At 36.9% G+C, this 13,518-nt stretch overlaps 1 protein-coding gene across 1 annotated transcript; it reads left to right on the top strand.

The window, feature by feature from the left end:
* The first annotated feature begins 840 nt into the window (after positions 1-840).
* Positions 841-6,397, top strand: LOC115925121. Its single transcript, XM_030988350.1, has 4 exons — positions 841-2,494; positions 2,993-3,307; positions 4,448-4,537; positions 5,596-6,397. Exons 1-4 carry the CDS (start codon positions 955-957, stop codon positions 5,730-5,732), a joined length of 2,082 nt encoding a protein of 693 aa, XP_030844210.1. The 5' UTR covers positions 841-954; the 3' UTR covers positions 5,733-6,397.
* The last annotated feature ends 7,121 nt before the right edge of the window (positions 6,398-13,518 follow it).

Genomic DNA, 13,518 nt, shown 5'->3' with positions numbered 1-13,518 from the left:
GAGAGATACACATGTCCACCAACAAGGAGAGACACATGTCCACCAACAAGGAGGAGATACACATGTCCACCAGCAAGAAGGAGAGACAGAGGGCCACCAACATGAAAGAGAGACACAAGTCAACCAACAAGAGATAGGGACTCTAGGGCATCAACAAGAAAGAGGAACACAAATCCACCAGCACAGGGAGACACAACAAGAAAGAGGGACTCTAGGACACCAACAAGAAGGAGAGATGCAGATTAATCAGCAAGAAGGACAGACACAAGGACACGAACAAGAAAGAGGGACTATAGGACACCAACAAGGAGGAGACATACATTTCCACCAACAAGAAGGAGAGACACAGGTCCACCAACAAGAAAGAGGGACTCCAGGACTCCAACAAGGAGAGACACAAGGACACCAACCAGTCGAAGGAGAGTTCAAAGGATTAGAACAATCTGAGCATCCACAAAACTGTGTATCTCCATCAAGTTGTTCCTCAGATGAGGAAGAGCAGTACACACGCCCAAGAAGGTTCATCTACCCTAACCTATCTAAATCATCAAGTGAACTCCAAAATCATTTTGACAGTGATGAATCTGACCTTGATCCAACATATCGACCAGAGGAGGGTAGCAACGAGGAATACAGCAGTGATGATGAGGCAACTCTTGAGATTCATCCAAGAAATGTTCAAGTGCGCAAGAGACCATCTTCTGTTATATCTACACCAGATGAAAAACCTACAAAGATTTATAAACAGTGCCTTCCAGGATCATTTTCAGGGCCAGAATTGCCACATCAGAAAACCAATGATAATATGGAAACGACACACAAACACGAGGGCAAAAGAAAACAAGGTACAAGAAGCCATCAAGGCCATGCCCTTTCTGCAACAAAGCTTGTGGTGAAAAGCTCTCGAGACACATTTGTTTGGTACATAAGGATAAGGAGCAGGTGAAATCTGCCATGCAGCTGCCAAAGCGGGAGAGAGACAAGGTGTTCTCAAAGTTCAGGAAGGAAGGCATATACCAAGTAAATAGAGAACGTATGAAAGATGACAACCCCATTTATGAAAGAGAAAAGTTACCAAAATCAGGGAATGATGACAACCTTAAAATGTGCAGTAACTGCAAGGGCTTTTACAGCTCACATTTCTTCTGGCATCACAGGAAAGTTTGCCAAGGTGATATATGCACTCCATCTGAAGGAGTACCAGTAAACCTCATGGAAGGGAAAGATCCAGTGTATCAAAAACACCCAGACTTTGTCACTGACATACTTAGTAGATTCCAGAATGATGACGTTGGGAATACGTGTAGAACGGACAAAGTGATAGTTAATGTTGGACATCGACTGTGGACTAAACACAGATCCAAAAAAGACAAGAAACTTGAAGTAAGAAAATCAGTTATGGCTGATATGAGAAGACTTGCCACCTTATACACTGAGTTTAAGAAGAAACACGAGGTTCATGGGACTGCAGATCTCACAATGGGACATGCTGGAGACATGTTCAGTAGAGAGCACTTCGAATCTTTGACAGAGGCAATCCAGACGCTCACTTATGATGAAACTGAAGGCAAACTAAAGCCAGGACTGAAACTCTGCTTGTACTTTGTGCTGAAAAAAGCTAGCAAAATCACTAAAGCTAGTTTTCTTGTATCCAGGCTAGATGAAGATGCATCTGAGATTGACAAGTTCGTAGAGATTCTTGACTTGAACCAGAATTTGATTTTTGGGGATGCACACTACGAAATCCAAAAGAATCGCCAAGTGCGTTTGAGGAAGCCTGCAGAGCTCCCGCTTGAGGCTGACATTGAAGCATTGAAGACATACACTCAAAAGAAAGTCACAGAAATCATCTCTGATGAGTTCCTGGTTTGGGATTCTCACACATTTGTAGAGTTACGAGATCTGACTTGCTCGCGATTGACATTGTGGAATGCAAGGCGTGGTGGAGAACCCAGCAGGCTTACAACCGAAGAATGGAGAGATGCAGAAGAGGGTGTATGGATGCAGAAAGACAAGATTCATGAAGTTAAAAATCCAGCCCATCAGGAACTTTTATCTCAGCTCAAGATATGCTACCAGACTGGGAAGGGCACTAATCGCTTGGTTCCAGTCCTGTTCCCAAGAGACACTGTGAAACCTGTGCAACTTCTATGTGATCAGGAAATCCGGCATACAGCAGGAATAAGACCTGATAATAAGTACATATTCGCTTGTACTCAAATGTCTCATGACCATGTTGGAGGGTGGCATGCTCTAAAGAATGTCTCAGACAACATCAGCCTTTCGTCCAACGTTACGGTGAATGCCACCAAGAACAGGCACAGAGTGTCTACAATTTACGCATCCCTCGACTGCCTGCCTGATGCTGACTTGGAACTATTTTACCGGCATATGGGACACTCCTCTACAATCAATCAAACAATCTACCAGACCCCACTTGCCATCCAAGAAATCACCCGAGTAGGGAGTCATCTCCATCATATAGATATAGGAGGTAGGTAAACATTTATACAAATTTTGCATTGGTTCAATGTACCATATTATATGTACAGCAAATTAATGATTATCTCGAGTTCAGATTTATAACAGCGAGGCAGTAGTAATAGAAATAAGAGCTGATATAATTTTGAATTGGGATAGCATATAGGATAATAACATCGAGCAACAAAACAACCAGTAAATGATACACCCAATTGTACATTTATATGAAAACAATTGCAAAATATTGATGGAAAAAACTTGCACCATTTCATATTCCCAAATCTGAAGCAAACCTAACGCAGAAAAAAAAAAATGTTCATCAAGTGATATTTACTATTTATTTATTTCATAAACTCTTTGTGTTTGGTATATATTTATTTTGTATTTGTTTGATTGCACTATTACAAATTTGTTAATTTGTTTATGCTCTCTCTCTCTTATATTGACTGTTGTTATATCGTGTATGCAAATTATTGATGTTCGCATTTTATATGTCTTTCCCTTCCCATAGGAATGAGGGCACGCAAAGAATCTGAAGCGTCTGATGACGATGGCTGCTCAAGTGCACCAGCGACCTCAAAGGATGGCTGCTCTACAGCACGGGTGAACTCTAAACATGACGACTCAACTCTAACGGTGACCTCTGAGGATGGCAGCTCAACTACACCAGCGACCTCAAAGGATGGCTGCTCTACAGCACGGGTGAACTCTGAGCATGGCAACTCAACTCTAACAGTGACCTCTGAGGAAGGCAGCTCAACTACACCAGCGACCTCAAAGGATGGCTGCTCTACTGCAACATTGACCTCTGGGGATAGGTCTTCAGGTAATATGAAAGCGAAGTGTTTTTTTTTTGCACATTGTTGCTTTGATATTAAACAGGGAGTTGTTCCCATTAACTCTGCAGTTCAACTATCACATGTGCTGAATTCATAGTTGTATTGTATTGTTGAGAATCATAGGCATGAGTTCAAAACTTGGTTCTTGTAGAATGAATCAGTTCATAAAGGTTTCAGCATATGATACAATGGAGATTCATGAAGAAAAAAAAAAGTAGTAGATTCATGCATTTATATGACAAATATTGGTGTAAAACTAATTGGATCTGCTCAGGAACGCAACACTGTATGGGAAAAGTTTATAGCTGACCATAATGAGAAGTTTTCCCAGCAACCATTGTAAATACTGAAAGATTGTGTGATATGGATACAATTTGAATCTAGCAACTGCGAGAGTAATGGTAAAGGTGTATTTGGCCTAGACATTTAAAAGTTGGAGGGACACATGGGCTCTAACTACCTGTGCGCATGCATACAGCTTGTTGATTGATTTATTCCATATTTTTTAGCCCATGTGAGCAGAATGCTCAAGTGAGATTTTGCCATCCGTTTTGTTTGAAGGGGGTATATACTGTGCAGTCGGTTGGGCGGTCGCGCGGTCGGTCGAATCTTGTGTCGTGAACTACTTCCTCAGTTTTTGAACAATTCTAGTGAAATTTGGCACAAATGTTTGCCTTGGGGTGTTGATGAGCAGACACACTATAGGCCCCTGAGCAAATTTACAAACTTTTTTTTCCCCCTTGGGGCACTATGGGGAGGTTGCGAAATTCAGGTGAGCATCTAGTCTACTGGGCTCTTTTGAGTATTTTTTATTTTATTTTTGCCACATCATATGAGATGGGGATTTGAGGTTTGCAAAACATTAATCACCCTGTTTAAATTACAGTATCTTTTGCCCATAAATAAATTGGTACATGTAGGTGTCCCGATGCTGTGGTTATGTTTCATGAGATAAAGCAAATTCAGGGGAGGGTAGTCATGCAAGCTGCAACCGGAGTGTTGTGCGTTTTTAAAGTATTTTTCTTCTTTTCAAACATCTTTCATAGATGTAGGCACAACATGTGACAAACTGTGAAACATGTCTGAAGCGTAGAAGTATATAAGGCTTATATGTTATGTCATTACAGCCCGAAGGTACAACCGCTGGTCAAAGCAGGGAAGCAAGCAGTGCAAGCAGTATTTCTCTGCAGCAATCAAACAAGGGGAACCATTACCAGGTAAGCTTCTTTGTGTTTATGTTTAAGTGCATCTTTAGGCAAAGGGTTGAGAAAAGTTGTAATTTTGTTGTCATTTTAAAGGGCAGGAAACTGGTATAGCATGTATTAGAAGTGTGCATATAATTTATATAAAAATCAGAATATTGTGTTCCAAGAAACTAAGTTCCAGGGATCCCCAGCTTTCAGTTTTGGTAGCTTCCATTTACTAGTTTCAAGGTCTAGTCATTATTATACCCCTGCCAAACGAAGTATATAGGAATCAGCGTGTTGGCAGAAGTTGATGACAGTGGCAGAAAGTGCATTGCCATGGTAATGGCATATTATGACAAACAAAGGGGGGGGGGGGGATCTTGCGTCGCGAACTACTCCTTCAGTTTTGAACAATTACGTGATAACTCAAGTATGACTTGATGGAATATCATCAAACTTTGAGTAGGACTTGGCAATTAATAAATTTGATTTTGAGTGACACTGCAATAGCTGGGGGGGGGGGGGGGGGAGGGGTTATTCCCCCATCCATCAGATGTTCTTCGTTTACGCGATAATTTGATATATTTGAGTATGACTTGATGATGTCATTAAACTTGGTGAGACGGTCATGTAGGACATGACAAGTAACTCAGGACTCATTTGATTTCCCCACCCCCATCTCGGACCTCGGCCATATATCAATGTGTGGCATGTGTGTGTATACATGGATTATTTGTTTTACAAAAATGCATAGTCAAATTTATTGTTATTCCTATTTGATTATGCACATATGCAACTTTTTTTCCAGGAGTTCTACTTTTTTTCTTCAGTTTCCAGCATTTATGGAGAAAGTGCACTTAATTGACATTAATTGGCTTTTCATGTACTCTGAAAGATAGCTTAGTCAAATTAATAATAAGTATTGAAATTTCATATGAGTTGATAGTGCAAATATGCAAATTTGTTCAATATAATGCAGTGCGTGAGAGGGCAGAGGCATACCAGTCGACTAGTTCCTATTTAATAACCTAAGATAGTATCGATGATGACAAAGGATTTAGAATGTATTGTTCTTATTTCATACCCAGGGAGGAAGGCCTGCACCACTTTCCTGCAAAGACATCAAATCACCATGGAATGGCAGGCGGTAAGAAATAAGGTGATGAACGAAAGGAATAAAGCAAAGAAAAACTTTGATGACAGAGAGAGGAGCTTCCTAAACTAATAATATTAGTTGGGTCAGATCATATGGTCTGATTAACATCTTTTGTTGCCTTTTTTGGCACAATACATGTACCTTCACCTGTATATTCCAGTAGGTATGTGGCTTCTAAATGAATATTCATGAAAGAGCTTGCACAAGGACTCATCCTCGTTTTGTTTCAGTGTCAAGCCTGGTCCTTTATCTGCACATGCGCAACCTGTAACTTGCTCTAATTTGTGATAGAGCTGAATTGATGAAAGTCTAATATGGTGGGCAAAGAGGTCAGTTGAAACATTGGTGTAATGATGATTAATGAGCCTGAATGAAGTTAGTTTATTTCGGTTTTCCCTGCCATTGACTTAGTGTATGTATTAAAGAAAGTGCTAAATGGTTATATAGTGGACATTTTGTAACCTGGATGTATGCAAGTTAAATGAATATTAAAGGTAATACAAAGTTTTGGGAATATTTCACTAGGGTCGGAGAATAACGTTTAAATTTTCATTATCATTGTAAAACCTTGTGTACGAAAAAACCGCCTCTGAATAAATTGGGCTCTAAAACGCTTTGGATTTCGAGATATTCTAATATGAAATTTATCGGTGCTCCCGATAAATTTCAAATAGCGCCTACGGTCATATAACGGTAGCTGCGACCATGAAAATCTCGGAATATGCAGTTCTGATATTAGGTTTCAAAAGAATAGTCAAGAAACATTGCTTTAAAGCTAAAGTAATATCAATCCGGAGAGGGCGCTATACAACATAAAGAGTTTATTATCTACAATTTCATCACTTTAGACTCGATTACAACAGCGACAACGATCATTGTGTTTTGTTGGATCGTATATATGCTTCCAATATGTACATTTGAACAAAATTCATGACCCCATACCAAAACTTTGTATTACCTTTAAATTTAATTCAGGATCAAATGAAGATGACATGTATCTAATTAATGATGTAATGATGAATACTGCTTTCAGTGCATGATGAAGGTTTGGACATTAGAAATGATTGGTTGCACACTGTACAGTGAAGTGTAGTGCATGTTATGCAGTCAAACTTCAAGTTCAATTCAAGTTTATTAGAGTGAACTACATATTATTAGACAAAGGGTATTTATAGTACTTGATAATGATGTCAGTTTGAGCACAATCCCTTTTCGAAGTGTTTTGAAGAGCATCAACTTGATTCCACAAGCACAGATATTACAAAGACACTTAGATGTCATTTTACTATCTAATCTTGCATATATATGGATTGCACGTTTGCATCTAGTTGAACTTTTGTTATTGTTATTCCTGTTATTGGAATATTTTACAGCATTGCCTTTTATATGGTGTACATATTTGGCTACATCAGTGTTCTTTGTGACAAGAGTAAATAATGCTAATTTGCTCATTTAGTGCTATAATAATTACATGTGTTAATGTTTTTATTCATGAGAAATGTAGGAAAAGTATAACGATTACATTCTGACCCACTAGGTTGTAGTGTTGCATAACATTGGGCACTGTCCCTATCATCCCAGAATAGACATCGAAATATGAAAATGACTACATCGGGATTAATTTCAGAACCGAAGATCTCCACATGTATGTTCTTTCTTTTGCTTTCATTTGTGAGGACCCAGACCAAAAATGAGATGACTTCCTTTACTAGATTCAAAAGATACAGGCAAAGTTTTGACCACATCTTAATTTTACACCTTTTTTGAGAAGCTCTGTTTTCGTTCATGCACGAGTGGTTATTCATTGGTTCATGTCAAGTTAGTCATGGTTGGGTAGAGTATGTATGTTCCAATTATATGTAGAATTTCAAGGTTAAGCATTATTAGTTTTATAAATATTTTAGAAATATAAAACTACTACTGCTACTACTACTACTACTTCTACTACTACTACTACTACTACTACTACTACTACTACTACTACTACTACTAGTCTTGTATTACTACAACTACTACTAGTAGTACTACAGTACTACTACTGCTGCTGCCACTGCTGCTACTACTGCTACTACTCTACTACTACTTACTACTACTATACTATACTACTACATTGGAACCTCAAAACTGTACTACTAACTAATACTACTAAAAATATTCTGCATGAACTACATTTTTATATATGATGAAACAGCATGGGACTACATTTAAATTACTACCGTATATTATTATATACGATATGTTTATAAATTTATAAAAAACTAACGATTTATAAACGAGGTCCTGGGACCATGAAAATTACCTAATGTTATATCAGTTTCTCATTTATATCAGTGATAAAAAACCAAAGAAATATAAAGAGCTGGACCAGCAAAATTATCGTTATAAGGGCTTTGTTATATCCGATATCATTATAACGAGGTTCCACTGTACTAATACTCACTACTGCTACTGTGCTACTACTACTACCATACTACTACTACTATACTACTACTACTACTACCACTAAAAGGAGGTTTACTACAAAACCACACCACACTACTTTGTTCTGTCTCCTCCCCTTCCTCCCTCCCTTTCCCTATTTCCAATTTCTGTCTCTTTCTTGCCATTTCTTTATTTTCTTGCCTGATGATGTGATACACTGAAATTATTTTTTTGTATTGTCTGTGCAATTTAAATTGTTTTCTTTAATATTCAATGTGACTATTAATTTAATATTTTGCATTGAGATCTCTCCCATTTATATAAAATGTATTCTACTTCATGCTTATTTATAATTTTGAGCATGTGCCCAATTTTTATTGCTTGATTTTAGACTTGCTCAATTAATCCATGGTTTACCTTTGTAATAAATTCCTTGCTAATAAAATAACTAAATAGTTCCCGGCTTCCCGCGTTTTGTTTTTGCTTTTGAATGTGACCTTTTGTGGATGACCAGTTGAAGATGTGAATGCATATTTTGATTGAGTTTGTGTCCATATACACATGTCTGTGAGATTCGTTGTGTGGTTCGTTTTGTTTGGCTTGTGCTAAACGGTCGGGGTCGCGTTCGGGTTCCTTTTTGAAAGTTAGCATATGGTGTCTTCACATGCAAGATTCTTTTCCTTTTCATATTTTTCTTATAGTATACAAATCCATTCATATGACATTGATAATGATATTATGATTTATAAAGAGGATAGTTATAATTATGATAATGGGATGAAGATGGTAAAAACTGTTGCGCACCTGTTGCGCCCTGGATCCGCCACTGCATGTCATATCGAGTATTAACAAAAACAAAGGACATGTGCGAATATACCTCCACACAAGAAAAAAATGATAAAAAAAATTAATAATAACATAGACAAAATAATCGATAAACTTGTACTTCAAGGAGACACAAATATGTCTCCATTGAGTGGGTGTTTCCTAGAAGTAATGCATGTCTTCAAAGACCCAGGAAGTTTCCAGTTTGTGGGGAATTAAATCAAATAACAATAATAATAATGATGATGATAATATTTCTATAGATCTGACATTTGGGAGACATTTTGGTGTTATTTATACCTACTTATAGGAGACACCCACATGAAGGAGACATTTCGTGTTAATAAACAAGAATTTATAACAATGTTAATAGAAATGATAATAATGATAATAGTTATTATAATTATAACGATAATAGTAATTTAATATAGACTAAGCCTATGTGCAATCCTTATAACCCTTTAGGCTTGTATGAAGACTAATAGTATGTTCAAAAATCTATAAAGCAAAACATACATTTTAATTATGTTACATTTATATATATTATACATATATGTGTGCATGCTCAGTATCACTATCATTAGGAGACATGTCTCCCAATAGTATGAGAAAGACAAAATGTCTCCCTTTTGTTGCTCAGATAGTAATGAAACGTAAAGGAGACATAAATTACGACGGTATATCTTTTTACCGAAAAAGTGTGTCTTTGAGGGTAAAAAGTAATTAAGTAATTGAAAGACTCTGGTTTGAAGATCTTTTCTGCGAAAAAAAACGAAAGTTTGTATGCTTGTTTTAACTTTATGGTACCATTTTGCTACTGTCTCCAAAATATTGATTTTTATCACATGTCTTCCGTATGTGCAATCCATAGTTATATATATATATATATATATATTCACAATTTGTCTATTGCCATGTGTGTGATTGGATAATTCCAGCATGTGTGTTGTCTCTGTGACTGAGTTGACACACAGGTGAAGCAAACATGAGGAAAGGCTCTCTCTAGAGCTCAAAGCTGAGATGTACTTTGATGACGAAGCCGCTCTAAGCCAAGATGGAGGACTTTGGTTTTCTTTTGAGAGCCAGAAGGGCCACAGCTCATTCACTTGAATACAGCTTTAATGCCCTTCTGTATCTCAACAGTGTGTTCTGACGAATGTCGTCTTGGCATATCAGCATGTACGGGTGTAAAGGAAGTACATTGATACATACCGGGGAAAGCTGATATATATCTGCATTGCTGCTCAGATGTGTATTTAGAAAAACACAGCACTCATGTTCACATATTTGCTACATTTGACTGTCTGGAGAGGATTAAACATTGAATGTATCTGTTGCCATGGTGACAGGATGGAGGATTGAGATGAGTGTGGTGAACATGGTGACACTGATGTGGTATGGATGCGGTATTGATGTGTTTCTTACAGCAGCGATGTGTGACTTCCAACTTACTGTTATGTATTACATTATCTTCTATTGGAGCCACAAGATTGCCCTTAATTGTATCTGCAAACATGCAGATACGTATTCCTTCCCATCTCAGCATATATGAGCAATCGGAAAATATAGAGCCATGTTAGTTGTATGGAGAAAAAAATATATGCATGCCTTACAAGAGAAAAATGTTATCAAAATTTGTCTCATATATGGAATTGGATTTTTATATGTTGTTTCATTTTAATTTTCAACCACGTTTGCCATATTACTAATGTCAATTTTCTCTTTTCTCTTTCTTTCTTCATTTCATTTGTCTCTGATTTGGATTTGGACACAAATAGGTAAGTGATAAATACATAATCATTTTTTTGTTTTAAAACTTTGAAATCATTTCTTTTCCTTAACTGTTTCACATTTATGTCAATGGTTGTCTTCTATACATAATAAGGGAATCTCCCTCTTTGTTACTGTGAAGATTCATTCTGGCTCCCAACAGAAGCATTGTAATTGTTTTCTTTTAATTTGAAAGTTCAATTCGAGATGGGAGCTTGGGTTTATTGTTTCCTTAAAGCCAGGGAAACAAAAACTTTTTTTTTTGTTTACTGCTCACTATCACCCTTGCTTTCTGGCTCTCAAGGAATGATATGATTAGCCAAGAAGCCTGAACCTAGCTCTGAGTTTGCGATGATAAATATAAAATAGGGCATCTCTCAGGCCCCACACAGCCCCTGAAGCAATACCATCTCTGTTTCGAGAAATAATAGCATTATTTCACCGCCAAGAAATCTGCAATCCCATTTTCTCATCAAAATCACCCAATTCCTAACCTAGCCCCAAACACAATAACAATCAGCTGCTTGCCTTTAACCTCTTACCAATTCTCAATAGAATTGTATTGAGACAACATCTGTGCAAGAAAAGTAGATTTTGCTGATAACGATTTGGAGCTTATTTTCTAATGTTTCCTGCAAAATAAACCCTTTTTTCTTCTTCATTGTACTTGCATTAATGCAATGAGATTCTGACTTGAGATACCAGGCAGCTTAACTATCTTCCTATTTGTAATAGATTTGTATCTCCACTAGCAAAGTAGATTTAACATATTTGCTGTATTTTTTTTTATATGTTGCATGCAAAGTAAAACTAAGCTAATACCTGAATTCAGATGTAAGAAAAAGATTTTGATTAGAGATAAGATAGAGATATAGATAAGAGGACTTGATTAAATATATTAGGAAACTTCTTTGTTGATATATCTTTTTTTCTTGCAGATTTAGTGTAAAGAATGTATGTGTTTTAAATAGAAATGTGTCCTTTTAGTGATAGATTTTCTGTGTTTGTTGTAAGGGTGAAAGTATCATACCACTCCCATAAGACCTATCAAAGTATGTTTGTCTAAAACTTTTCTAGGTTTCTTGGACACAAGGTTAATTATCAGCATTTTTTGTCACAAATGTTGTATTCCATGTAATCCATACAACCAATATACTGCTCCACTCATACTTATATATGGTATGTCTGCAGTTCCATTAATGGATGCTCAATAAGAAGATCTGAGATTCATTTCTCAAAAGCTGCTAAATATTTTATTTCATTCTTCCTCCAGTAAAGTGCTCGTGCCATACATATTTTTCCCCCAGGGAATGTGATTTAATTGAATTGTGCCAACGAGGGGGACTAGAAGTAGAACATTTGTGTTGTAATTGCTTTGGTCTCTCATGGGACTTGCGAATATGTGTTGTGTGTGTGTGTGTATGTGTGGGAGGGGGGGGGCAATGTTTCGGCCAGAGATTCGGCCAGAGACGGGATGTGTTTTTGTTCTGTTTTGTGAAATGGATAAGCGTAATTTATATAAATTTGGAGGCTCGAAAGTCTGGATTTCTTTATGCATACATTTTGTATTATTCAATTATTTTATGAGTAGAAAACTCTTTACTAATTCCACCTCTTGACAAAAAATTAAAGCTTAAACGATGATTCCAGAACCTTGCAGTACACACCAATACTTCTATGCTAGATGATCACCTTTTCTGATCGATTCCACAACGTTTTTTTCACAATGCAATCGCATGACCAGAACTGGTCTTAAACTTAAATTAAAAAGTGCTCTTGTGGGGAGCTGTTAAAGGAAAAGGATGATATCCCTGTAGACATTTTTAAGTGCTCATTAGCAGAGATTTTTGAGAGCTTTCCAGAGCAAAGATTGGTCACCACTCCCAAATATCTTTTTCTTTTGTTCATTGGTGAAGCACCTTTAATTCTCTCTGAGATTAAATTCATATCTTTTCTATTCTGTCCTTTGCACTCCGAGGGCTTTGTCACACATCTGTCATAATGTGTCAAAAAATGAATCTATTCCTTTGTGATTGAGTGGTGCAGCCGGCCGGCATATGGATTGATTTACCTATTATCATGTTTTGATAGTTGCTACCAAATGTTGAGCTTCATGACAAATAAGGAATGTAGCAATTTGTGACAGGTTTATATTTTTGTTGAATCCTCTTTGTCCAGGTTTGATGAGTATGACTATGCTAGCACACACTATTGTCAGTCATTTATGAATGATCTGAATTCTTCTGATTAGCAACTAAAGTTCTTCGCACATTACTCTAGCTGTTTTGATACAATCATTCTTGAAAACTTATTTAGGTCTTCATCAAGTCATGCTTGTGGAAGTATGTAATGGTAGAAAAAGTGTTGGACTCTAGACTTATTTCATGCCATGCTGAATTATATTGAAAAAAAAAAGGAAAAAGAAAAAGGAATGATATGCAAATGACAAGTGTAAACATAAATCCTTTTTGTAAAGACCATTCATGATTAATCTTTCTCAACAACAACAACAAAATAAAACTTAGTAAAAAGGGATTATTTATTGTCTCTGTGCATGGAACAATATTTATTTTGCACTCCAATTCATGACCAAGATTTATATATCATTATTTTGCTCGTTTCCTTTCCCATTTGTAATCCCCTTCTGACCTAGATTGAAAATGACAATGATTAACCACTGGCCATGCTCTACCCACACCAAATGAGATAATGGTCTCGATCCAACCAAACATTTTCAATAATTGCCATTTTTCATCAACAACCTCATCAGTTTATTTTCAGGCCCCATAACAACTGAAGCCATCATCATCAAAATACGAAGAGGATATAGAGCAAAGAT

Source organism: Strongylocentrotus purpuratus, unplaced genomic scaffold (assembly GCF_000002235.5).
Source record: "Strongylocentrotus purpuratus isolate Spur 01 unplaced genomic scaffold, Spur_5.0 spur5_scaffold_17, whole genome shotgun sequence".
NCBI classification, from domain to species: domain Eukaryota; kingdom Metazoa; phylum Echinodermata; class Echinoidea; order Camarodonta; family Strongylocentrotidae; genus Strongylocentrotus; species Strongylocentrotus purpuratus.
This window is presented reverse-complemented; position numbering and strand designations above follow the sequence as displayed.